This window comes from Aspergillus alliaceus, assembly GCF_009176365.1.
Source record: "Aspergillus alliaceus strain CBS 536.65 unplaced genomic scaffold BDW43scaffold_43, whole genome shotgun sequence".
NCBI classification, from domain to species: Eukaryota; Fungi; Ascomycota; class Eurotiomycetes; order Eurotiales; family Aspergillaceae; genus Aspergillus; species Aspergillus alliaceus.
This window is the reverse complement of record NW_022474726.1, coordinates 148,719-170,260: the sequence shown is the minus strand read 5'-3', so window position 1 is coordinate 170,260 and position 21,542 is coordinate 148,719. Positions and strand designations below refer to the sequence as shown.

The following is a 21,542-nucleotide window of genomic DNA, read 5'->3' as shown; positions in this document are numbered from 1 at the left end:
GTCTTCAGATCCAGTAAATACGCATCAACGAGTTGAGCTTAGTAGAGTACCGGTCTAATTTAGAAATTCCTACGATTCGTTCGGCATTTGGAGCCCGATATCATGGATCAGATTGGACATGAATGTACCCGGCAGTTCGCGGTTATGGAGCTCTACGACTTTCGACGGATGCCCACTAGACTTAAGTGATGGTATCCGTCGCTATATTACTGCTGTTAATTGGGTCTCTAGATGTCCTTTAGACATGGATGTCTTTGATCTTCATAAGGAGAGACCGCATCCCTAATAGAAAAGTTCTGAATGGAATTGGATAAGAATATTCCAGGAGCTGCCTGAAATCCGATCAAAGGGCGAGGATCTACGAACACGAGGCCTGGCTTGCCTTTTTTCAGATTAATTTCCCCCTAGCAATGTTGGGGTCATGATCAAGCTTATAATAGTGATTTGTTCCTTCTTGAATCCTGGACTGATCGAGGATTGTGTAGAGGATCTCTTTCTTTCTATCCTTGTTCTTGGTCCTGTCCTGATTCTAATGATAACTATCTAGTTGCTTTGCATTCTGAATCCGTAGTCATACCTCGCATCATATATTCTGTCAAAAAGCAGATCACTCCTATAGTGTCCCTCTCTTTTCTAATGCTGGGTGCCATGCCAGTAAATCCCGAATCATAACAAGCACCATTACTGTGTGGCGTTTTGACAGATTTACCCCGAGCTCAAAAGCCCACCCACGTCCATGGGCGCGGGGTGCACTGAGCTAGCTATGGTTGATTCCCCCTTACAGTAGCTGTAGCTAGATGTTTGGATCATGTATGGCCTAGTGGCAAAGATACTCAGGGGGCCTTTCATTACGAAATAGGCCATCCATAGTGTCAGTGTCTCGCGCCCGTACCAAGGAAGCTTCTGAGCTTGTCATTCCAGACTATCCCAGTCAAGGATAGTGTGGTAGTGTGAATATCTTATTACTTGTCAGCGGTGAGTGGGCATACTAAGTTGTGGAATAGGAACTCACCCCATTTTGACTTGGTTATGTCAGTTTTTCTTCGCTACAGTTGAGGTGAAGAAGAGAGAGACCTGTCTAACGGTGGAAGGCGGAAGAAGCCCTTCACTCTAGGCCACAATCACCTCTATTACCTGGAAGTACATATCTCTTGTTCTTTGTATCTACAAGATTCACTTAATAGTCTGCCTTACATTCACCTGGGCTATGTTGAAATCATCTAGGCTTGACGTTGGCTACCTTGTTAACTTAAAAGCGCGTCCTTCGTTGACGACTATGGTTCGTCACAGTCATTCAATCGCCTGCATTCCTAGTTTCCTAACTCATAAACATACAATGACAGCCACTTGGACGATACATTGGCTATAGAAAATCTGTACTGGATGAGAAATGTTAAATACCCCTCAGATTGGCTATCCAGGTATAGAGCCTATCAAGACCTCCTCCTACCTTTCATATGGCATCAGTTCACCATCATCAGACTGCTTAAATGGCAGTGACATCGACCCAGAAACGAGTATCATCCGACTGATACTTCTGGTCCCTTTCGATTTGAGACTTGATCCACTGAACAGCATCGCGGTAGCCTGATGGTTTTCTCATCATTAATCCATCCATAGCACAATGGACAGGATTAAATATGCCATCACTTACGTTTGATATCTTCCGTATTAGGGCTATTAACACCAGATTCACCATTGCGATGCCCAGCAAACCAGATATCAAAACCATACTTATGCTCACCGTCGTGGCGGGCCCTGATATCCTTACCGAGATCGCTGCTATAGGTTGTGTTACTCTGTGTGGGTTACCCTTGGGTGAGAAAGGATATGCACGTTCACGTACTTCAGGATCGCGCCATTTCTAACGTCAGATACGCTTTGTCCCAGGAACTCGGACGCGGAGTTCCGAAGCATGTACCAATTCTGCTTGAAGATACCAAAGTTGGTTGCATCGCCTGATTTACCGTCCCCTGATTTATTGGAAAATGTCAGATGTTTTACTAGTATCTACTACCAAGGGGATGTCATACCGTACGGGTAATCAGTGCCCATGTTCTTCGTCTCGAGCATTGCAATTGCCAAGTCCATGGTATTGCCTCCAGCACCGGTGACCTGCTGCTTGCGGGCTCCCAGACCGCTGATCTGCTCTGAGCCACGCTTGTCAGCTCGAGCAGCCAGACTGGTATCGTTGGGCAAGGCAGATGTCAAGCCACCTTGGAAAATGGTAAGCGTGATAGCGACGAGGACGTTGAACTTCATAGTTGCGTGTGGAGGAGTATACTAGATTATTAATCCAAAGGATTAGAGGGACGGTCCAGCTGTGTGAACGAAGCTTTGTGGGGAAGGTATGATTGAATCAAAGAGTACCACGACAAGACATCCTTTTATATTCGAGATTTGAGGCTTGATTCATGTAGCCATATTATTGCCCAGGTATCTCAAACGTTTTTGACTCGGATCAGGCTTGACACTCCTCCGTTACAGGCTTGGAAGCGATCTTCAACGTCAATGCTGGGCTCATCCAGCCTCAGGCATATTGTCCCACAGCAGACGGTGCTTCGCATATCCGAGACGTGCCCAGTTCCTCGTTACCAGTTAGGTTTGCGGAGGATTCCGACGACCCCGTATCCCGCTCCATCCCACGACCCGGAGCAGCCTTCCGTCTCCAAAGCGTACTAGCGGTCGATTGGTGGCATTATACGCTTCCCCAGAAATGCGGACATAGGCTCGCAGGGTAGCAGAGGGAGCCCCCTAAGATAGCTTGCAAACTACAAAAACGGGTGCACGATTTATTTCCAGGGTCGCGTACTTGATTGAGCACGGAAATATCTCCATGACTTCTTAATCTTCCGTGTGAAAGCCCCAGAGATATCTAATTCTGTGACAGCCGAGGCACGGCACAGGGAAGTTCCCAGTGGATCCGTTGTTTTATCCTAGAACTCAGTAATTCCCGACCGTTTTTACAATCAGCAGCATTGTGGGAGGATGACAGTTAGCATTAATTGCAGGGATCTCTCCACGATCAGGTGATACTCCACTTGTTCTCAGACTACATTGACGTGAGAGTTTATGCAAACCTAGAATCGATACGCACATTAAGACGAGCCGCTTCCGTGCGAGACATCCCGTTGGCTTGTTTCGGAGGTCTTGGTCTTGCTGCACAATGGTCCCGGCTATGTCCGGGATCACTAGAATATGGCAGGCCAGAGAGAATAAGCAAGGCTAGTACCATGCTAGGTGGCTGTCGAACTCCTGCGAAGGTCACCCACCATGATACGGATCTTGAGAAAGGCAAGGTACAGAAATCATCCTGCTGTAGGGGGCTACATGAAAGTGACGCCGGCTAGAAATCTAAATCGGGAACGACAATAACTCGACTTTGAAGCCATGCTGGCGTTATATCCCTCCCAATTCTCACCCAGGTTGAATTTCTCGCAGTTTCTACAAAACAATATGTAAGTGCCCATCCAGCATAGTAAGCCGTGCCCTAAGACCTCACCCAACTCACCCAACTCTGCCACGTTGAAGACCATGACACCACGCAGATCAAATATAGCCACACTGCTACATTAAGAGAGTAATACATGAGTTTCCGTAATCTCAAACGGTCCCTTGCTGAGACAAAAAATGAGAATATACTAATGCCTGCAATTAATATCGCTGCCTGTGAAAACCAGAGTACTCAACTATTCACTGAGGGTATAGCATCAAACCAAACCATAATTCATCTAGATTTTAAACGCATCACAGTACATACCGCCAGATCTTAACCACCAAACATGTAACCATACCAAGACGTCAGACAGCCAAGGCCATGACAAATTGTATCCAATAACTATCTACACTACACTCCATACATTCACCCAATCACAGCCCTGCCATAGCACCTATTAGACCTGTTAGGTTAACATACGCCAAACCCCAGCACGAGGATAAGCAGCAAGCCAATCCCGCCTACAGCAAAGAACCAAAATGAGTTCCACCGGGCGTAAAATTTAACACTCTGGGAAGAGGATTGATTGCGGTGGTTGTTTATTTTCATCTGTGCTAGTTTGGGATGTACGGGTACCTTAGTTCAGGGAAGATGTGTGTTTCATCAATAAGAAGAAAGGCCCAAAGCCGCCTGAGTCTCCTACCGCGGAGTGTCATTTTCCGAAGGATCTGGGGAATGGGCCTGTGTGGTCACATTGGGTATGGTAGGGCTGTTGACTATTAGGGTATATCAGTGTTTTATAGCTATCTTATTTGGGGAAGTGAAGGGCAGGTGTGAGGGCCAATCTGGCCTGTTGTTTGGGGGTCTATTGAAGCCTACGTGATTAAGGTGAGGAAGGTGACGTCTAAATTGAAATGCACCAGGTATTCTATTATGTCACAAATCAGATACTTTAAAGGCACTCCAACTGTTCGTTTACGTTATCCATACCCCTCGTAGTGGTTCGATCCACTATGACTCCAGGTGTCACTAGGGACCGGGGGCATCGCTCCTCCACGGGTACCCAAAAACACAGCATATGGCAAGCATGATCTTCCTAGCCGATGATATACTTTCTTCCCTCGGTCCTATCTAGATTATCTGCTTCCTATTGCTAAAGGGTATCCTCTTATGGAGCTCCCGCACACGCGACATCCATTTACAGAGGCGGTTTATGACAGATGCGCGGAACCTCACCAAGCTAGGACTAAGCAAGGTAAATAATCATTCTTCCATTCCAGGAACGACGTGAAGGCTAACTAATCTACCTCATCACGAGGCACCCGTCTTTCGACTTGTCACCGAAACCGGTTATCAAGTCGTCCTAGCCCTGAAGTACATGAGCGAGATACGAAGTCACCCAGATTTAAATTTTATACAGGCCCTGATGCAGGATCTTCTCGCTGATATCCCCGGGTTCGATGCCTCGCTGTAGAGAGCGGGGCCGGGTCAGATCTTCCAGGAGGTTGTGCGGACCAGGTTTACGCACAATCTAGGTACGTATAGCCTGATAATTCATATCGAGGATGCTCCATGGTAGAGAGATTTAACCTTAAGGAAACATGATGGCTCCATTGTCCGAGGAGGTGAGTCTTGTGCTTCAGACAATATTGCAGGGACAGCGGTGGTAAGCATCAAGCCTAAGCACAGAATAGGGGCAATGGAGCTTACTACCGCTAGACTAGCATCCCATTGGTTTTGAAAGCAAAAACGTTCTGCATCTGGCTGTCCAAGCGTCATCCAAGGTACTCGTCGGTGATTGTACATGTCGAAATCCAGAGTGGCTAACGATTATGATTGATTACGTCGTGGACGTAATGCTCGCTGTGGGTGTCCTACGTCTCTGGCCTAGACAGTTACGTCTTGTCGTTACGACATTCGTCAAACAGTGTCGGAAGGCAGGGTCTCACTTCCAGGGGGCTCGCGAAATAATTACTCCGGTGCTAGAAGCCGGAGAAGTGGAAAGGAGGACTTACTACCGAATACTATCCCGGTAGGCTCCAATCACAAAAATCCTCATGGACTCTAAAACCTATCCAAGCCATTCGACGGAAAGCCATGGAGGACATGACATTGTCCGACAGCACTGCGATCTCCAATGGCACGTTTCTCCTTATCCCAAGCGAGTAGATGCGGGACCCTGCTATGTACCCCAGATCAGATCAGTTCGGGGGCCATCGCTTCCTCAGATCGTGAGAGATACCCAGAAAAGAGACGGCCGCCCAGTTGTGACCCCTTCCGTAGAACACGTTGGCTTTTGCTTCGGTGATCATGCCTGCCCGGGGTGCTTCTTTGCTGCACTGGAAATTAAGGTAGCCCTATGTCATATCCTGCTGAAGTACAATTTCTGGTTGACGACGGGCAGTAGTCCACATCCTATACGAAGTGGCATAGCATTGAACTTGAATCCGACTGCGCAAATCGAGATCCGGCGGAGGGAGGAGATTGTACAGTAATATAAGATACCGGGTGGCCGGAATCAAATGCGATTCTTTGCCTAGGACTTCTTTCTCTCGTGCCAGTACTTACCTAATATTAGATTCTGTACGCTTGGGACAGTACGGACACATACCGTAGGTTGCGCAGGGTTAAGTATCAGCCAAATAGAACCCTGCAATCAACCCTAGAATATGCTCGAAACAGTATGATGAGAGCATGGGACGTAGTGTCAGACCAGCGGTCTCTAACTAAATGATCATACATCAAAATAAATTGCTCAACCCGTACAGACTAAGAAGGATATCTTTGCTGCCCCCAGGGGCGTGATTGGACGATACCATTGTGGCCATCAACATTCCATCCCGTACAGTCTTCCTCTCCAACACACTTAAATACCATGTACAGTAATCAGAAAACTACATATTAACCCTTTCACTTTGTAAATGGGCGAGCTCTCATTTGAACATTCCTCACTTCGATCATCATTGACTAGCCACAGGTATACACATACACACTACTACCACCTCCGCTATGACGGGAAATCCCCAGAATGGAAGGCCGCCTGGCCGAGGTTAATCGAAGATGTCGTTCATATCATCAACATGGCGAGAATTCCCATCATGGGCCCGTATTGCGACGATCCCACGTCTCGGAGGGCACCGCTTGTAGACATAGAGCGCGGGATTTACATAGTCGCAAGGCGCACGCAGAGTTTATTATTCTGGGAAAGAAAGGTGTGAATTTGCACTCCTCTGATACTGCTCGTAAGCCTTACGATGTTGTTGTGACATGCATATTGCTGCCAGCGTTCATGTTGGCCTCAAATTCATTTTACGTTTGGTGAGTGATACTCTCTCCGGCGGGTCCAGGTGTAGTTTTTGCGGTAGGCTGACTCTTGTATAGTTCTAACGGGCTTTGGAACGATGAGTGGGTGCCAGCGCGCTCCTTGTGTGAACGGCTTTGGTCTGACGAGGTGCCCCGATGTCCATGTTTTGAGATAGCTGAAACGAGATTAGAGGAACAGCCAACCCCAGTAGACACGATTACTTCGCTTTTATAAAGAGCTACGCTCTCCTAATTGTTTCAACAGTGGAAACCAGGAGGCTAAGGATTTCGGGTCACTTGGTAGCTATCAATCCGCCATTCGATTACAAATGACTTCAGGAGATATTCTCAGATATACGTTTGTACTTTGTCACCGAATACAAATCGACAGACGCAGGAAGAAAGCGACGCATACAAGGTCATCAGTTCGACGGTTGTGATCTTTCTTTACTGGGGCACATTCAAATCTGGTGTACGCTTGCAGCGCCAACTAGCGCTATTACTATCATGATTAATCAAGTATTCAAGACAAGGGAGAATGCCAACGATGGAAAACACGCATCTCGTTAAGAGGATATAGTCTCATATTGTCATCTAATATTCTTATAAGATCCAAATTCCGTAAACGCCTAGCCTGTAAGTTCCACTAATCAAATGTCGAGCCTATGATTCCCCCAATATCCCCAGCTGCGGTCCCCGCGAGGATACCGGTCCCTATTAACCCTCCATCACTGGCGTCTCGAAGAAAGATGCTTTTTCCTCCTTTCTGTGGGCCAGCATGAATCAGAAGTTGGTCAATGTATCGTTGGACTTTTTCCTTGTAGTTTGGATAGAGCTGCATAACTCCGCCGGAGACAGCCACCGCCAGCTCTTCAGGGCCGTTTTTCCACCCAGTCGTGGATGAGCCAGCCTGGGCTTTGGCTCCCGCGACAGCCGGCGCGGAAGAGTCTTCTAGGCTATCTCCTAAGTCGACGCCTTCCGGACGCTGCAGGCTAATCTCGCCGGTGCAGACAAGAAGTCCTACAACCACGGCTGCTACCAAGGAAGCCCCTCTGTCTTGCACAAAACTTGCGATCGTACGAAGATCGCGAGCGAAGTCTGGCGTCCACTGCCACTCACTTTCCGATGGCGGATGTAACTTTTGAGATAGATCTTTTGCTAATCGTTCATCACACTGACTATCTGCCACCACAAGGGACAGAAAATCGGTCGAAAGGGCGTATTCAGTGGTGAGTTTAACTGGCAATTCCGAATACGGGATGTTGAGCACGCCATGGAACCAATCGATAGCGATGAGGCGTACTAGCTCGCCCACATATCGGCCACCCACCATCTCTTCGAAAGGCTGAAATCCCGGTCTTTCACAAAACCGGTCTAGCTCCGCATCCCATTTTGTCCGGATGTCGAGTTCTGATATTGGAGTTGCGGCGCTGGATAGCGTCCATTCAGTCGAGACGAGAGCCTCTCGTGCATTTGGGTCCCTTTCGCGGATATGGCGAGTTTTCAATTCATGCAGATCGGTCATCTTGATCGGAACCGTCGCGTTGGAGCCAGAGCCCACAATGAGGCCCATCACCACGCGGGTATTAGGCAAGGAGCCGATCGTGTATGCCAGTGAGCAAAGTGTTGACGTCGTATCATTTGTCATCGCGGCAATTCTGAGTTTTGGTAGACTAAAGAGCTTTCGCCGCTTGGTGGGCACTCGCTGCTCATCCTCGCCAGGCGACCAGGTATGGCGCTCATAGCCGTCAAGCAATGCCTTGTGCAGGTTCAGGTCGGTCTTCACAGCAAACCTTTTCCCTGTCGGCATGAGGATGGCTTCATCCAAGCATTTTTGTCTAGTGCCTTTTCTCAGTACGGTCCCTCTAAATGGGAATTGCTGTCATGCTTACCTGATCGGAAAACAGAACGAGATGCCTATCGTTAGTTCGCGGGGAGCCTCTTCACTTGGGTTGTTCAGACCATCCCTGACAACCTCGGCTAAGCAATCGCCTATCCAGGTAAATAGCGCTGGGGCCTGGTCTCTTCGCAGATGCTCTTCAATCGGCCAGGCCTTCTCCAACGTCCGGCGTACCGTCTGTTGATCTCCCAGCAGGTCGATGAAGGCTACTCGGAGATACGAGAGGCCAACATAGACGGCAAGATACCGACCCTTTTCATGGCCGGTGGGCAATTGTGTGATGGGGGTGGGGAAGAACTGTTCCGGCGAAGCTGCCAACTTCTTGTACGTTAAGGACAGGCGATATGATAGATCATACAGTGTATCAGGTTCAATCCGAAGGGGTTGGAGAAAACTCCTGAGATCGGTGCCCGACATGCTTCCCTTGACGATGAGGTGGCAGTGTGTGGCATTATAAATATAAACGTGAAATTGTCGTGTTCTTTCCGAAATCCCCGTGACTGTTGGACAGGTGACTTCGGGATGTCACGCTGTTCCCGGGCCGATGTCACCCTCAACTCCATGTTGTAGTTCGTCTTGATATTCTCTCGCAATTGACATGGGTGTGCATATTATTGTGCTATTACGTTGGCAGCGTTGTATGGCAGATGCGTATGGCGTTCACAGCGTCGCCTTTCAAAACATAATATTAGAAAGCGTAGTCCAATTCTGCGCGACATAATTTATTCTTGATATTATCTTTTATTTTTCTCGGATTCTATCCCCCTTGTCTAGCGTTTAGTAGTGTTAAGCTAAAGCCCCAGACACGGTTGTTGATTGGCCTTGCAAGTCAGTCGTCAGCTGAGTAAGCATTCTATGGGCCAATCATATACTACCGGACAAAATTGGTCCTGGCCAATGAGTGGCCCTAAGTGTTTACCTTTATTTTCAGTCAGGCCTAGATCTGAGATGAGGGGATGAAAAGACATAATTTTGAGTCCATTCACATTTTATGGAACTCTTTTCCTTTTCGTCTTTGTTCCATCTTTCTCGCTCTATTTATATTTTATTTTATCTATATACTTTTTGGTGCGTGTGTTTGTTGCCCGAATTGTCTCCCCAATTGTATGGCGAAATATATATTTCACGGGTACCTACCAGGTAGTAGTACATATGCCGCTGGCAGAATGCAGTGCTACGAAATAGATTATCTATATGCACAATTGAGAGTAGTATTGCATTGTAGTGTTGAAATCTTCAATTTTGTTCTACCCTACATTCTAGGCAATTTTCCTGTTACATTTAAGTTGTGAACAGGGATAGACCGTGGGAGTATGTGTGATGGGTAATGTAAACGCTAGAAAAGGCAAGTGATAGTCACTGGAACAAACAAGACCCACCCTGTCTACGCGTACCTGGGTTCCTATGCAAGGCACAAAATAGAGCATTCCAGGCGGGGGGTTAAAGCAAGTATATCGCTAATATCTGAAGGGAAGAAATACTATTCGTAAATAAGCACATTTACACGTCAACAATTACAAGGGCGTTGAAACCACAGCTCGAGTCGAGTATAGAATGCTGCTCTTGAAGATTACCACATGCTACATCACACATTAAAATACATTATTAAATCACCTTGTAAATGCAAACGCCACACTTGCGCCCATTACTATGCTTCAAGAAGAGGGAGAGACAACCCGGATCACAGATCGGGAACGGGAGATCCCGACCGACAACACTCGATTGGGAGAACGGAGCCCTGATCTTCCTTTACTTCGCAGCCGCGACAGCGAAGTCGGCGGCGGAAGCGACGTCCACAGCGTAGGTCAGATGGGGAGGAAGAATGATGACGCTGTTCTTGCAGATGGTGTCACCTTCATGGCAGACGGTGTGGACCTTGGAAGCATCAACGTGGGGAAGAGCCTTGCCCTTGTCTAGAGTCGGAATTAGTATTGTATCATGTTTAATTAATGCGCAATTAACGGTTGAACATACATGGGTCACCAAAGAGGAGGACGCTGCTGATCTTGCTGGCATCTGCGGCAGGGAGCTGCTCAACCGCGTTGTGGACAATCTGGCAGCCCTGCGAGTAACCGCTCATGACGAGCTTGGTGTTGGGGCACTTGGAGAGAATTTGGCTGGCCTGGGTTGCCCTGTTCGGAAATAGTCAGATCCTGTTCGGGCCAGGCATTAGAATACAATGACAAAAAGGGAAACATACATCGCCTTGCTACCGGCTTTTTCACCTCCCGCTAGGTAGCCTGCAACGGATGCGGAATAGCCGTTGACACCTTGGAAGGACAAGGCGGAAGCACCTACGACTCCCTCGAATGCCTCAGCAAGAGGCGGCCCGACGAGCACACCGACCTGCGCTCAATTAGCATTGGGATGAAAAATAGGCTGAACCGAAGACCCACATTTCCTGGTTCACTGGTTCCACGGGCGAAGAGAACAGTCCAGTCGGTGCAGGTACCAGTAAACCCATTCTGGGTGGTCTGAGCACCGGTGATGTCTGCGAGCAATTGATCGAAGTCCGTGATAACGCCCGATACCGCGTCAATAGGTCCGTTGATGGCAGGCAGATGAGACAGGAGGACGCTGAGGAATTCATTCAGAGGAGCGTTCCTCTCAACCAATGTAGTAGGCAGAGGGTGGGCGAGAACGCTCGCGCCAAGGAGGGAGACAAAGAGAGTCTTGATAGCAAGATGCATGGTGACCAAAGTGCAAGGGCTCCGTTGAAGCGTTGTATAGTCGGTACGAGGCTACTTTGGGAGTGAATCCAGAACAGCTGAAGTGTCTGAGGAACAATTCTCTCCTGGGGGAGGGAAACAGGTATTATATACATCGTAAAGGCGTGTCCGTTCACCCGGTACAACTTCCTTATACAACAAAGGCCTTCAAGGAATTGTCTAAGCCGGTACCTTTGGACTCCATCGTGGATCCAGCGCTGAGCGAAGCCCGACATTCGGACTGTCCGACAAGACAGTCGGCGATAACCACATGCTGTTCTTCAGGAGATTCCTCGGCCAAGGCCATGGATTAATATATCAGCGTTGCATCCTTTCAAGTGGACCGATAGAACAGAGCGAATCATGAAGAGCCTGGGTTGTTTATCTTGAACCGTAGAAGAAGCAAATCGTAAGTTGGTACGGCTGGGGGTTCTTTGTTCTCTCGTCCACGGCCAATCCTGGCAGTTCAAAGTATAGCCAAGGGCGCGTTTTGGCTTCGGGCGAATCTCCGACAAACCCAATAAAGGTGTCTCTCGTATTCGGACCCCGCGTTGCGTGCGTCATAAGAAGATGGTGCAAAATTGCGCCCGCGCGGTCATGCGGGCAGTTTGGTGGCCGTTACGCTTAGAGACAACGTTCGTGAAGGCCCTAATTGAGTGCCGTCTTCCCCGCATTGTCGCTAGTTCAATGCACAAGCCCCCACAAGGGTGGGGACAGAGGAATCCTGACGATTGGACTTGCTCGAATGGTAAAAAGGGGACTCCCACGAGGGTTTCCCGTCCCCTCGTGACTCTCTCCCTTTAGCGTGCAAATAGTCTTACTCCTGTGGCCGATCTTCTACCCGTCGCGGATCCCCTCGCATGCCGAAAAATTTTCAACAGGCACCAGCAATCGAGGAAGAAGAGAGATAACCCACCGTTTGAAGATCGAACTATACTCTAAGCAAGTGAAGAAAAGCTTCGAATCCACCCGGGAAATTCTCCGTCCCGGGGGTGCCGGAGACACAGACCAGATAGATCCCCTACTGACGTCGGACTAAAAATCCCGCACTATGTTCCTTGGTAACGCCGGTATAACTCCGATGGTCTTCCTGTGGCCTTCTGTGTTGAGGGGCTACGACTTGATCACATTGTGTGGTGGAAAGATATGTCCCCTCTGTTTGGCATCTTCACGAGGAACCCCTGTCGATATTATGCTTAATCTAAAGGACTAAGAGTGACAAGCTGGGATTGTCCTGATTATGTGCCGAGTTCACATGTGCGCGAACTATGGTAAAGAAGGTGTAGCTGACAACGTGGGGATGGTATTGGTTTTCTGAGCTGAGAATTTTCCACGACACTTTCGGGCATGTGAGGCTGCTCCTGGGGGCCTCGGGCTGGTGGAAAGACGATCAACACGAGCTCATTTTGCTTCGTAATGCCAAGGTGCGGTCCGAGAAGCTTGTTGACTAACTGATACCACAACATTGTTTTTCTTCGGAATTCTCAACTAGTGTTCCGAAGGGAATCTGCAGGAGTCTGTCTCCCTTGCGCCCTGTGTCCGTAGTCTCTCTCTCGGAGGCCACAATGAGGGACCGGTGAGCCCACCATCGGGAGGGAAAATCATGGTCTTGGCTGCATCCCAAAGCGCATCCCGTTCCCAAACATGAGGGTTAACTTCACACCGGCTTGGCCGGCATGCCAAGAGAACACGTTCAATGAAACTTCTCGAATATCGTACCGACGAATTCTCGGGATAACGGGGCGTGGTATGTATGTACGTTGTAAGTGGTGAACACATCCTTTTTCTCTACTAGCCCATGCCATTTACAGGACCAGTATCCAACCAATCTCGTTCAGAGGGACACGGTATATAGATCTAGTGGCGCCTTTTGCGGGTGTCGGTCTCCGTTTCCCTTGTTCAATGCACACTTAACCAACGCCAAGCCCTTTTCCTCGACCAACCCTTAACAGGCGACGATTAGTTATCACCAATGTTGTTCTAGAACTTGACGACAGACTATTAGGCAGTCGAGTATCTATATATGTAGGCTTGCTGTGAGAGACGGGTTTGACAGACCTTTTCTGTCTGAGAAAACGACAGGGATTGGCTTCAATATGAGACATATTGAGAGTCTTCCTGTGAGCCTCGTATTGCAGGTTCAGCTCTATCTATACGCGCGGCTGGAGCAGAAAAAACGGCGGAGGTTTTAACCATCTTCGGGCCGAACAGCCCGTCCTACGAGCCGTTCAGGGATCCGCGTTTTCCCACCTATTGGCTCCGACTCAGCCAAGCATTTCTGATGTTCCTGAAAGTTACCCTCGTTGGCATACGGTAGACAGGTTCATGCATCAGGGCCGGGAACGCTGTAATTCTGCAGAAATGGCCGTCTTCCCCCCGCAGCTGTACGGTCCTGCAAATTCAAAAGAAGCGGTTTGAAAGGCGCATTAGGGGGCCATTTCATCGTCGTCCAGAGAAGGGACTTGCTTGCCTTGTCCGCCACTGTACTGCACAGGTCCCTTTCGGAGTGTTGGGTCTCAAGCATACTTCTTGACAACCGGTTTAGCCTGGCACTAATATTTTTTTCCTTTGGAATCCCCTTGCGAAGGATGGATGAACCATGCCATCTCGCTTTAGCATCGGGGAACTCGTTGGCTCTGGCATGATTGTGGGTCTCAGAAGCCTTTTCTATATCTCTATAACGTAAGGATGGTGTCTCTTGTTATCACAAGTCTTAATTGCTCTTTTCGGCCCTCAGCACTCGTCTGCTAGAGTTCTGAGAGGCGGATCTATGCCACAGGAACATACCCGAAGGACGGATTTCTTTTTCCATGCCTGTTGTAACTGAAGCTGTAAGATATTGACATATAAGATATTACAAAATACTATTCTAAGAACGAGGGTAAATTGACCGAGAGTTCTCATTAGCATTGTGGGTAGAAAGGTTCCTTTCGGCCTGTCCGAGCATGCATAGCTAGTATTCCCAGAGATTTGAAATAGACCCACCGCTTGACAGGGTAGGTAGTGAACGACTCTGCGTAAATAAGATCTCCCTAGTACGGTTACAGGGATTTATGGTGACTCCGCAGTCAGCCCGTGAATCCGTCGCCGCTTGGGGACCGGCTCATCTGAAGAACTAACACGTCCAGGCAGCCACGATTGATTATCTGCAAGCTCGCTAAAGCCTACGTTACATTTGTTCGTCAGGTTCGGGTACTCCGGGTCCATCTCCGGCCGTACACGAGAAAGGAGGAGCTTGGCATACGCGGCAGCGACCGCTGCCGCGTAGTTCTGCCATCGTTTGTTCTTGTGGGAGTCGCAGTAATCACAAAACCCCCGAATAATAAGAGAGGGCAAACCCGCTGCTTCCATTTCAAAGAAGAGCACATTGTGCTCAATTGCTAAGGCATCTCTCGTTGTTGCATCTTTCATCACCTGATTGCCAGATGCGATCATGCCATAATGAATTTGTGGTTCGCTGGACACTCTGTTCGGTCTTGCCTGGACTTGAGACATGTCACAATCATCACATGTCTCTTTATTCGTTGGGTGCAGATAGTCTGATGCATGCAGAATATCATGTTCCTGCCCAAGGTAATGGTACTCTTCATTCATGCTAAGTTGCTGCAGGTATGGCTGAAGAGCCGCGCTGGCGAGCCGAGGATCGGACTGCATTTCACTCAACACAGATCGCAAACTCCGCGGAGGTTGCTGGAGGTATCCATTCATCTGAAGCTGGCCTCTTTCCAGGGACTGTTCGTAGAGGATCGTATTTCCATCATCGTCTTCAAAGCCACAGATTGGTGGGGCTCTCTTGGGGGTAAGAATTACTTCCCTGACGGGCAGGTGGCCCAGTAACACCTGTTCCTACATCCATAACCTGGCAGTCGATATTCCTTGTGAAGGGCAAGTTGAGCGACAAGAGAGTTGTCGGGGATTTGAAGGAGGGGAGATTGATTCAGCCCCAGCACAGGCTTGCATTACAGCCACTTTGCTGAGGACTGGATCTGGTTACGTAAGTCATTTTTACCTTCTCTAACTAGTTATAGACTGTATATCGTGTACGCAGGTCACACGACCCTTTTATATCGCATTAGGGCCGCCGAAACATTATCAGATTAGGAGATTCTTTGATAAATCCTCCTGTTTCTAATTGTTTTTCTAAAATATTAGCCCCGTATATCCCATCTGTCGCCAACAACTGAAGCCTTCTAAGCAGACAGCCTTGTATAGTTTAGCAACTTGAATTTTGTGGGCCGAAATGGGACTCGGAGTTATCAAAAGGACCCATGGGACTAAGTCAGCACTAAAGCTCTGGGAGGGTGACCTTCAGTAAATCTTTACATATCTTGAAACCACCTATCATCCAGAAGCTCCTGTGCTGTGAGGCGATCCCTCCAATCCAGCCTCATTATTTTTGAAATGAATTCTTTGTCTTCCAGGGGACTTCGCGTCCTGTTGTTCAGGGAAAAGGATCTGTTTGTGATTGAGAAATCTCAGGCATCAGGTATAAGATTGCCGTGACAACTGCGGGGCTCGCAGTTTCTTCGTACTTTGCTGGAAAGGATCCGAAATCACGGAACTGCTTTTTCAAAACTTCCAGGTTGTATTCTTTGTGGCCAAAATGAATTGTGCGTGACCGGAACAGGTTGAAGTCACTTCTATATATCAAGCTGATCAACTGTAATAAAGTGTTAGGCGGCCTACTCAAATGGGAGACTTGCTGAACTTACCACAGCGCCGAAAGACCATATATCGGTTGCTGTGTTCCAAGCGTCTCCATGATTATTTCCGGGCTGGACCACATAGCTGTTCCAATAGGCTTACCTCCCTTTGGGAACTCACTATCAACGTTATAACAGCCACGAAGATCGCCGAGCTGGTCTTCAGAGAGTCTATTGTCCGCCCTTCCGGTAGTTGACAAAGATATTGTCAAGTTTGACATCTAAAGTTCGAGGGTATTAGCAGCATGGTGTCGGAGAATCTGTGAGGAGTACACTCCATGACTCTAATATACATCTTGTCACGTGCTTTAGTTCCTCTTGATTAGGGGTATTCTTTTTCGAAGAATATAGAAGTGGATATCAAGGTGCTTCAGGACAATGATGGGAGGTTCGGCAGGCTTTTGAACCTCATCTGGTAGTGATCTGAGGTGTGGCGTCAAACGTCGGAATCGTTGCAGAATATTCTCTTATTTACAATGCGGGAGGTGGTTCTGAAGTCCTTTCACCACAACTGATTCTTTGCGTTGATTTCTATCAAATCAGCAGATACTCAGCATGAGACTTTGTGACATACTCTGCGAACCAAACTGCCTCCTGGATCTGTCTACTGATGATATATTCTCCCAGCCTCCCTTGGAGGTTCTGGCCAACCTTGAGAAGTGACACAAAGGCTCGTAAATTTCGGCCAACAGACCCTAAAATACCATAATTGTTGTCTCGTGTTGACAAGTTCTCCAGGAATGTTAGACATAACCTCTCTTGCGTCAATCAGTGAGATACTACAAAGGTATGAATACTCCGCACTTTATCTTAGCCTGGTAATGCCGGATTATAATCCTTGTTTGGGGTGGGTAAACAGTAGCATCACAATTCCTTCGCCAGGCTGGAGGGTACTAACCAGCCCGTTTCTGTAAATCAAGACAATATGCATATATCTCACACCATAAGACGGGAAGGCAATTTATCTACTTGGGCGCAACTAAAAGTCCCGGTGCGCATTGACAACACGATTTCGACTACATCGAGAAGTCACACTGGCTTGTCCCACATCGCACAAACTGGCCGTTCTTCGACATCATTTCTTTGCCAAGGCCACGACCATAAAATCTATATTCCGGCCGTAAATTATACTTGTGTTTTCGACATGGTAGTGTTGAAGGATAGGCTGGCTGGTCTGCTCCGAAGCCTGCAGACCTAAATAGTGGAATAATAAGCATGTGGCCCGTTTGATTCTGTACTTTTACGTGTTTGGCGACATGAAATACGCGGTACTTGGTCAACTGGACGGTGGTGAGGATAATTTGTATGTCTGGTAGTGCTTCACTCAACCGAAATTCATCATTATCTAACTCTTTGGCCAGTTGCTTTGCTATGTCAGAGATCTCCTCGCCACCGTAAGTCCAAACACCAGGCTTATGCTGGTTGATTGGGACTATTTTCTTCCTGATGGTGCTTCTGATCTTTTCAACGGATTCTTGTGCGCCCTCTGATAGGTTTTCATAGACCGTAGTGGACGTTCTCAATCCATATAATCCGTCTCTCAGAAATGGATAATTGGAAAGACGAGAAAAGGTAATTGGAAATCCAGAAGGCTATACTCGAGGGGCTGATTGATTCCAAGTAATCAAACTGGATTTAGCGCCACGTGATCTAAGTGGTGGTTAATTACTATATTTCATGGGGGTCATAGTAGAATGCTGTAGGTCAGATACGTGCTCCTATTTTATTTGCCCCTTAATTAGTATGAAATTAATAATAATCGACGGCGGGGTAGATTTACAAGTATAATTCCATGGAGTCGGCACTTATTGCTCGAGTGATACCGCGTCAAGGCGATCGAAATGGAATACCCCAAGCATTTCATCCCCTTGAATCGGACCCTCAGGTTTCACCGACCTATCGCATAAACTAGGAGTATCCGATGGTCGGGGTCCGTTGACGTGCCGTCTCTCGATCCTATTCTAGGGCTAGTTTTAGCGCTGATTCTGAATTTCCTATCCTGTCAACCCTACGAAAGAGAATAAGCCAAACAACCGACGCATGTCGGCCAAGGCGATGGAGAACTTGTATGGTTGAAACAAACTATTCACAATGCGTGTGGCCTCTATGCGCTCCTTCATTCCGTGTGTAATATCCCCAGGGCTATTCGTAAGAGAAACACCCTTCTCCCTTAAATTACTTTGCATAGGACTCACCTGTGTAGAGCCCGGATCTACTCTCGATGGATTCATGAAATCTCCTAATCATGTTGAGTACCTAAACAACTCGAAACAAATAGAAGAGGCCTACAGGGAGGCTACCCTAAGCAGCCGGTCAGAGGCGCCTCCCGCCGAAAACGAAGTTGGCCACCACTACATTTGGATAGTGAAGCAGCCCGAACAACTGTTTCTTCTAGATGGCAATATGAGCGGACCTATATAGCGAGGCCAGCTACTAGATGATGAGAATAACTGGACGGAGAAAGGATTTGGCATAATAAGAGAGTACACAGAGAATGAGAAAGACGGGTTCTTCAGTCTGCTAGCTCTGGTTAAAGTTGTGGAGCGTTGATTCAATTCTTAGCCTTCTCCTTAGACCATTTACCCTGCGCCATTAAGCCCTGAACAGATATATTTCAGCCATTACCTATACTAAGCACAATTCTCTCTGTAAGGACTGTCCAATGTCAGACCTAGATTTGGCGAGGGCAGGATGCGAAGCGTAATCAGGCAGACTTGCAGGGACGACTTCGAGCCTGCGAATCTGACTCTCGGTTCTGCTATGATTGGATGACAGCTTGTAAAATATTTAATTTCAAAGCAGCTCAATCGATCATCTGGGGCCAGCATTAATCTCCCAGCTGAAACTATGTGACTTGCTCCTCCAACGTACCCCAATCCATACTAACTCTCTATCAATTAGACAACAACTAAGTATCTATTTGTCTTGCAAAAGGAGCCCAGAAACGCCTTTAGGGCCTCGTTTTGGTCTGGTGAGGAAAAACTTTTACTCTATGCTTTTGTATTTGCCTGCTCACGGTGAAATGCCCAAGCCAGAGGATAATATCACATAAAATGTATCAGACTGTAAGCACCTACTATCGAGTTATATAAAACCGGGCTTCCCTCTTGCGGCCAGTGTACTCTTGTATTACATGTCATAAACTGCAAGCCTCTCAAAGACATTTATTGTCGTTCCTTTAGGATGCAGTCCATTCTACCTTTTACTCCAACCTATACGGATCAACAGATCTACTTGGCGCAAAGTTATATCAGTAACGCCGGGAACTTCGCAATTGCGGATCTTCAATCGCCCACTGAGAATCACGCTCATTCAGGCTCTAATTGAAATAATGCTGTTCGAGGGGTTCCTATACTTGATGTCGACCCAAAACGCATTGTTACCCAGAGAATCTTCCCGGAAAGCGAACATGAAGGTGAGTTAAAAACCATCCGACATGATTTGCTAACGCTTTTGTTCGGCTCTAGACTTTGCAAGAATGCGCAGGTATATCCAAGCAGCAAAGATAGATGATCTGAAAGCATACAGAGGAGCTGAATTTCTCGACAATCCATATCAATCTTTTTTTCGAAGGGCTTGCAGACCTAATGACAATCTTGACTTCAGAGGAACCAATTAGCAAAACTTACCGAAGGAAACTCAGCACCAGTTCTATTGAAACCGATTTTCCCACTTCTAGTGGCGAAAGCAAAAGTGAAAGGGTTAACGTTAGTTGTTTGCATAATCTCATCAAGGCAACATTGTTTTGTATGGGTGATCTTGCAAAATTGCCGGTCCAAGGGTCCGTAAAGCCATTCCTTATGTGGTGAGTAGCCTCGGACTTTGCCAGTTAATCAAGGACTATCTCCTAATCTGTTAAATAGCTATACCGCTCCAGTCCGGTTTGAGTGGACTATGGCAGGAGTCAAATACGTGGCGGTAAACGACGGCTCCATTGGCGTCAACTTTCCCGGCAACGTTTCTCTCTCTAATAGAAAATCTGCGAAGCCTGTGGTTAACCTAGAGGTAAATTATATATCTTGGACTACTGAGTTCTGCCTTTTTTAACATATCCGTGAATACAACAGGGTAAGCAAAGGAATACAGGTGGCATAAAGCGCGGTTCTGGGCAGCCCGAAAGGTTTATTCACGCAGTCTTCGCCTAGGAAGTTGCAGAGCTAATAGGGAGCATAGCTGCTCAAAAGTCTAGCCCGAGGAGCTATCCCAAAGGCCAAAAGTCTTTTCTTGAAAACCGGTACAGGGACCAGGAGACCCTTCTAATCAGCATGCACCGCACGCTTTTCTACATTAGCACGGCGTACTTCTCCCCAGAGTATATCCAGTACATGGAGAAGATCTATAGTATGGTGGGTTATATATTGATAAGGTCTGCACATTTCGATCTCAAGAATGTTGAGCAGAGGGTCCAGGCTTTGGAACTCTTACGGGGTCTTATCAGTTATGTTGCAAGCGGGGAAGAAAAGGTCGATATTGTGGCAGCGGCAATCGAAGCCACACAAGACTCAGAAGGCTTGCACTTAGAACCTGTCATATTAGCCCGCATCTTCTAGGGCTCCTTCTGCGTTGTCCCCTCATAGGGTCTCTGCATGCAGTTTGGTGGCAGCGGTTGCTTTTAGGTAGGATGTTGGGATAGGAAGTGCCTTTTTTTATTTTACCTTTTTCTTTGCTTTTTATCTCTGTGTTTTTAACCTCTTCGAAGATTCCAGAAATCATTCGAGGACCAGGAAATCTCAAATCAGTGAAGAATTGGTGTGGTTCATCAAGAAATATGGAATAACGTCTCTCCTGACTGGTATGCTACATATTTTCTCTCTTTACCAGTCAGGGACAGCTTAATCGTATGCAGTATGATACCATGTTGAGGTAGTAAGTATATCACTTTATCAATGTAAATTATCACCATAGTAGGGTCAGCCTCATCCCAAATATGCCTGTACGGTACTGGCACCTGCTTTTCCACTCGGAAGATAACAAGTAAACTTGCCAACAACCACGTTCTACGCTTTAGCAGTTGCCTTGAGAACCCCCAATGGTCATTACTGGTAGAATACTTAAGAAACCCACATTGGAATGATGCCCGCTGGACTATAGTAGGTTGCATTATGTGACATAAAAGGAGGTTACAAATAATCGGTGGTCTGCATACCGCGCAGTAGAGAAGATGTAGGCTCAGAGGCCAATAATATCGAAGCTATAAAGCCTCCTCTTCCGCGAAAAAGGATTCAGATGTGTGCTGGGTCGGGGGTTCAAGCTAGCTTCTACAGTTACACTGAAATACCGGCCATCGGGCCGTACTCGCTGATTTGATTATTTTATTTCACCCTTTTTCTGAACATCTAAGGCAATGAAACAAAACGCAAGGCCGTCTGAAACAAGAAATCATATCACGTGTCAAGAGAGCACTCCTTACCCACTAGTCATCACCGGTGAAGTACAAATTTATAAGGACCTAGTTCATTTTATCGACTCTAGAAAGCATACTGACCAAGGGA

General features: G+C 47.4%; 6 protein-coding genes across 6 annotated transcripts; 1 reads left to right on the top strand and 5 right to left on the bottom strand.

Moving 5' to 3' along the window:
• Positions 1 to 1,387: 1,387 nt before the first annotated feature.
• On the bottom strand, positions 1,388 to 2,262 carry BDW43DRAFT_321508 (uncharacterized protein; the record flags this gene model as incomplete). The annotated part of the gene is made up of 4 exons (XM_032049345.1): positions 1,388 to 1,587; positions 1,655 to 1,782; positions 1,847 to 1,973; positions 2,034 to 2,262. 4 exons carry the CDS (start codon positions 2,260 to 2,262, stop codon positions 1,487 to 1,489), a joined length of 585 nt encoding a protein of 194 aa, XP_031897214.1. The 3' UTR covers positions 1,388 to 1,486.
• Positions 2,263 to 7,214: 4,952 nt separating this feature from the next.
• Positions 7,215 to 9,087, bottom strand: BDW43DRAFT_166536 (hexokinase family protein). The gene is made up of 2 exons (XM_032038673.1): positions 8,632 to 9,087; positions 7,215 to 8,577 (listed from the first exon to the last, which is right to left on the bottom strand). Exons 1-2 carry the CDS (start codon positions 9,054 to 9,056, stop codon positions 7,386 to 7,388), a joined length of 1,617 nt encoding a protein of 538 aa, XP_031897213.1. The 5' UTR covers positions 9,057 to 9,087; the 3' UTR covers positions 7,215 to 7,385.
• Positions 9,088 to 10,227: 1,140 nt separating this feature from the next.
• On the bottom strand, positions 10,228 to 11,413 carry BDW43DRAFT_166531 (cutinase family protein). The gene is made up of 4 exons (XM_032038672.1): positions 11,036 to 11,413; positions 10,840 to 10,985; positions 10,614 to 10,771; positions 10,228 to 10,552 (listed from the first exon to the last, which is right to left on the bottom strand). Exons 1-4 carry the CDS (start codon positions 11,327 to 11,329, stop codon positions 10,389 to 10,391), a joined length of 762 nt encoding a protein of 253 aa, XP_031897212.1. The 5' UTR covers positions 11,330 to 11,413; the 3' UTR covers positions 10,228 to 10,388.
• A 2,985-nt stretch (positions 11,414 to 14,398) lies between these two features.
• Positions 14,399 to 15,442, bottom strand: BDW43DRAFT_321506 (uncharacterized protein; the record flags this gene model as incomplete). Its single annotated transcript, XM_032049344.1, has 2 exons — positions 14,544 to 15,442; positions 14,399 to 14,462 (listed from the first exon to the last, which is right to left on the bottom strand). The coding sequence occupies exons 1-2, from the start codon at positions 15,053 to 15,055 to the stop codon at positions 14,399 to 14,401; spliced, it is 576 nt and encodes a 191-aa protein (XP_031897211.1). The 5' UTR covers positions 15,056 to 15,442.
• Positions 15,443 to 15,788: 346 nt separating this feature from the next.
• Positions 15,789 to 17,196, bottom strand: BDW43DRAFT_302476 (uncharacterized protein; the record flags this gene model as incomplete). Its single annotated transcript, XM_032045244.1, has 9 exons — positions 15,789 to 16,007; positions 16,060 to 16,103; positions 16,154 to 16,205; positions 16,249 to 16,271; positions 16,326 to 16,383; positions 16,428 to 16,514; positions 16,557 to 16,581; positions 16,625 to 16,701; positions 17,182 to 17,196. 9 exons carry the CDS (start codon positions 17,194 to 17,196, stop codon positions 15,789 to 15,791), a joined length of 600 nt encoding a protein of 199 aa, XP_031897210.1.
• A 2,037-nt stretch (positions 17,197 to 19,233) lies between these two features.
• On the top strand, positions 19,234 to 20,600 carry BDW43DRAFT_302475 (uncharacterized protein; the record flags this gene model as incomplete). Its single annotated transcript, XM_032045243.1, has 5 exons — positions 19,234 to 19,303; positions 19,394 to 19,465; positions 19,624 to 19,855; positions 19,914 to 20,055; positions 20,196 to 20,600. The coding sequence occupies 5 exons, from the start codon at positions 19,234 to 19,236 to the stop codon at positions 20,598 to 20,600; spliced, it is 921 nt and encodes a 306-aa protein (XP_031897209.1).
• Between the last annotated feature and the right edge of the window lie 942 nt (positions 20,601 to 21,542).

Bases quoted from the DNA above. Each gene is read 5' to 3' on its own strand.
- BDW43DRAFT_166536 (XM_032038673.1), bottom strand. From the start codon at position 9,056: ATGTCGGGCACCGATCTCAGGAGTTTTCTCCAACCCCTTCGGATTGAA. The intron at 8,578-8,631 runs GTAAGCATGACA...AAAAGGCACTAG, and splicing joins TCGTTCTGTTTTCCGATCAG to ACAAAAATGCTTGGATGAAG.
- BDW43DRAFT_166531 (XM_032038672.1), bottom strand. From the start codon at position 11,329: ATGCATCTTGCTATCAAGACTCTCTTTGTCTCCCTCCTTGGCGCGAGC. The intron at 10,772-10,839 runs GTATGTTTCCCT...ATTTCCGAACAG, and splicing joins AAAGCCGGTAGCAAGGCGAT to GGCAACCCAGGCCAGCCAAA. The intron at 10,553-10,613 runs GTATGTTCAACC...TTCCGACTCTAG, and splicing joins CCTCCTCTTTGGTGACCCAT to ACAAGGGCAAGGCTCTTCCC.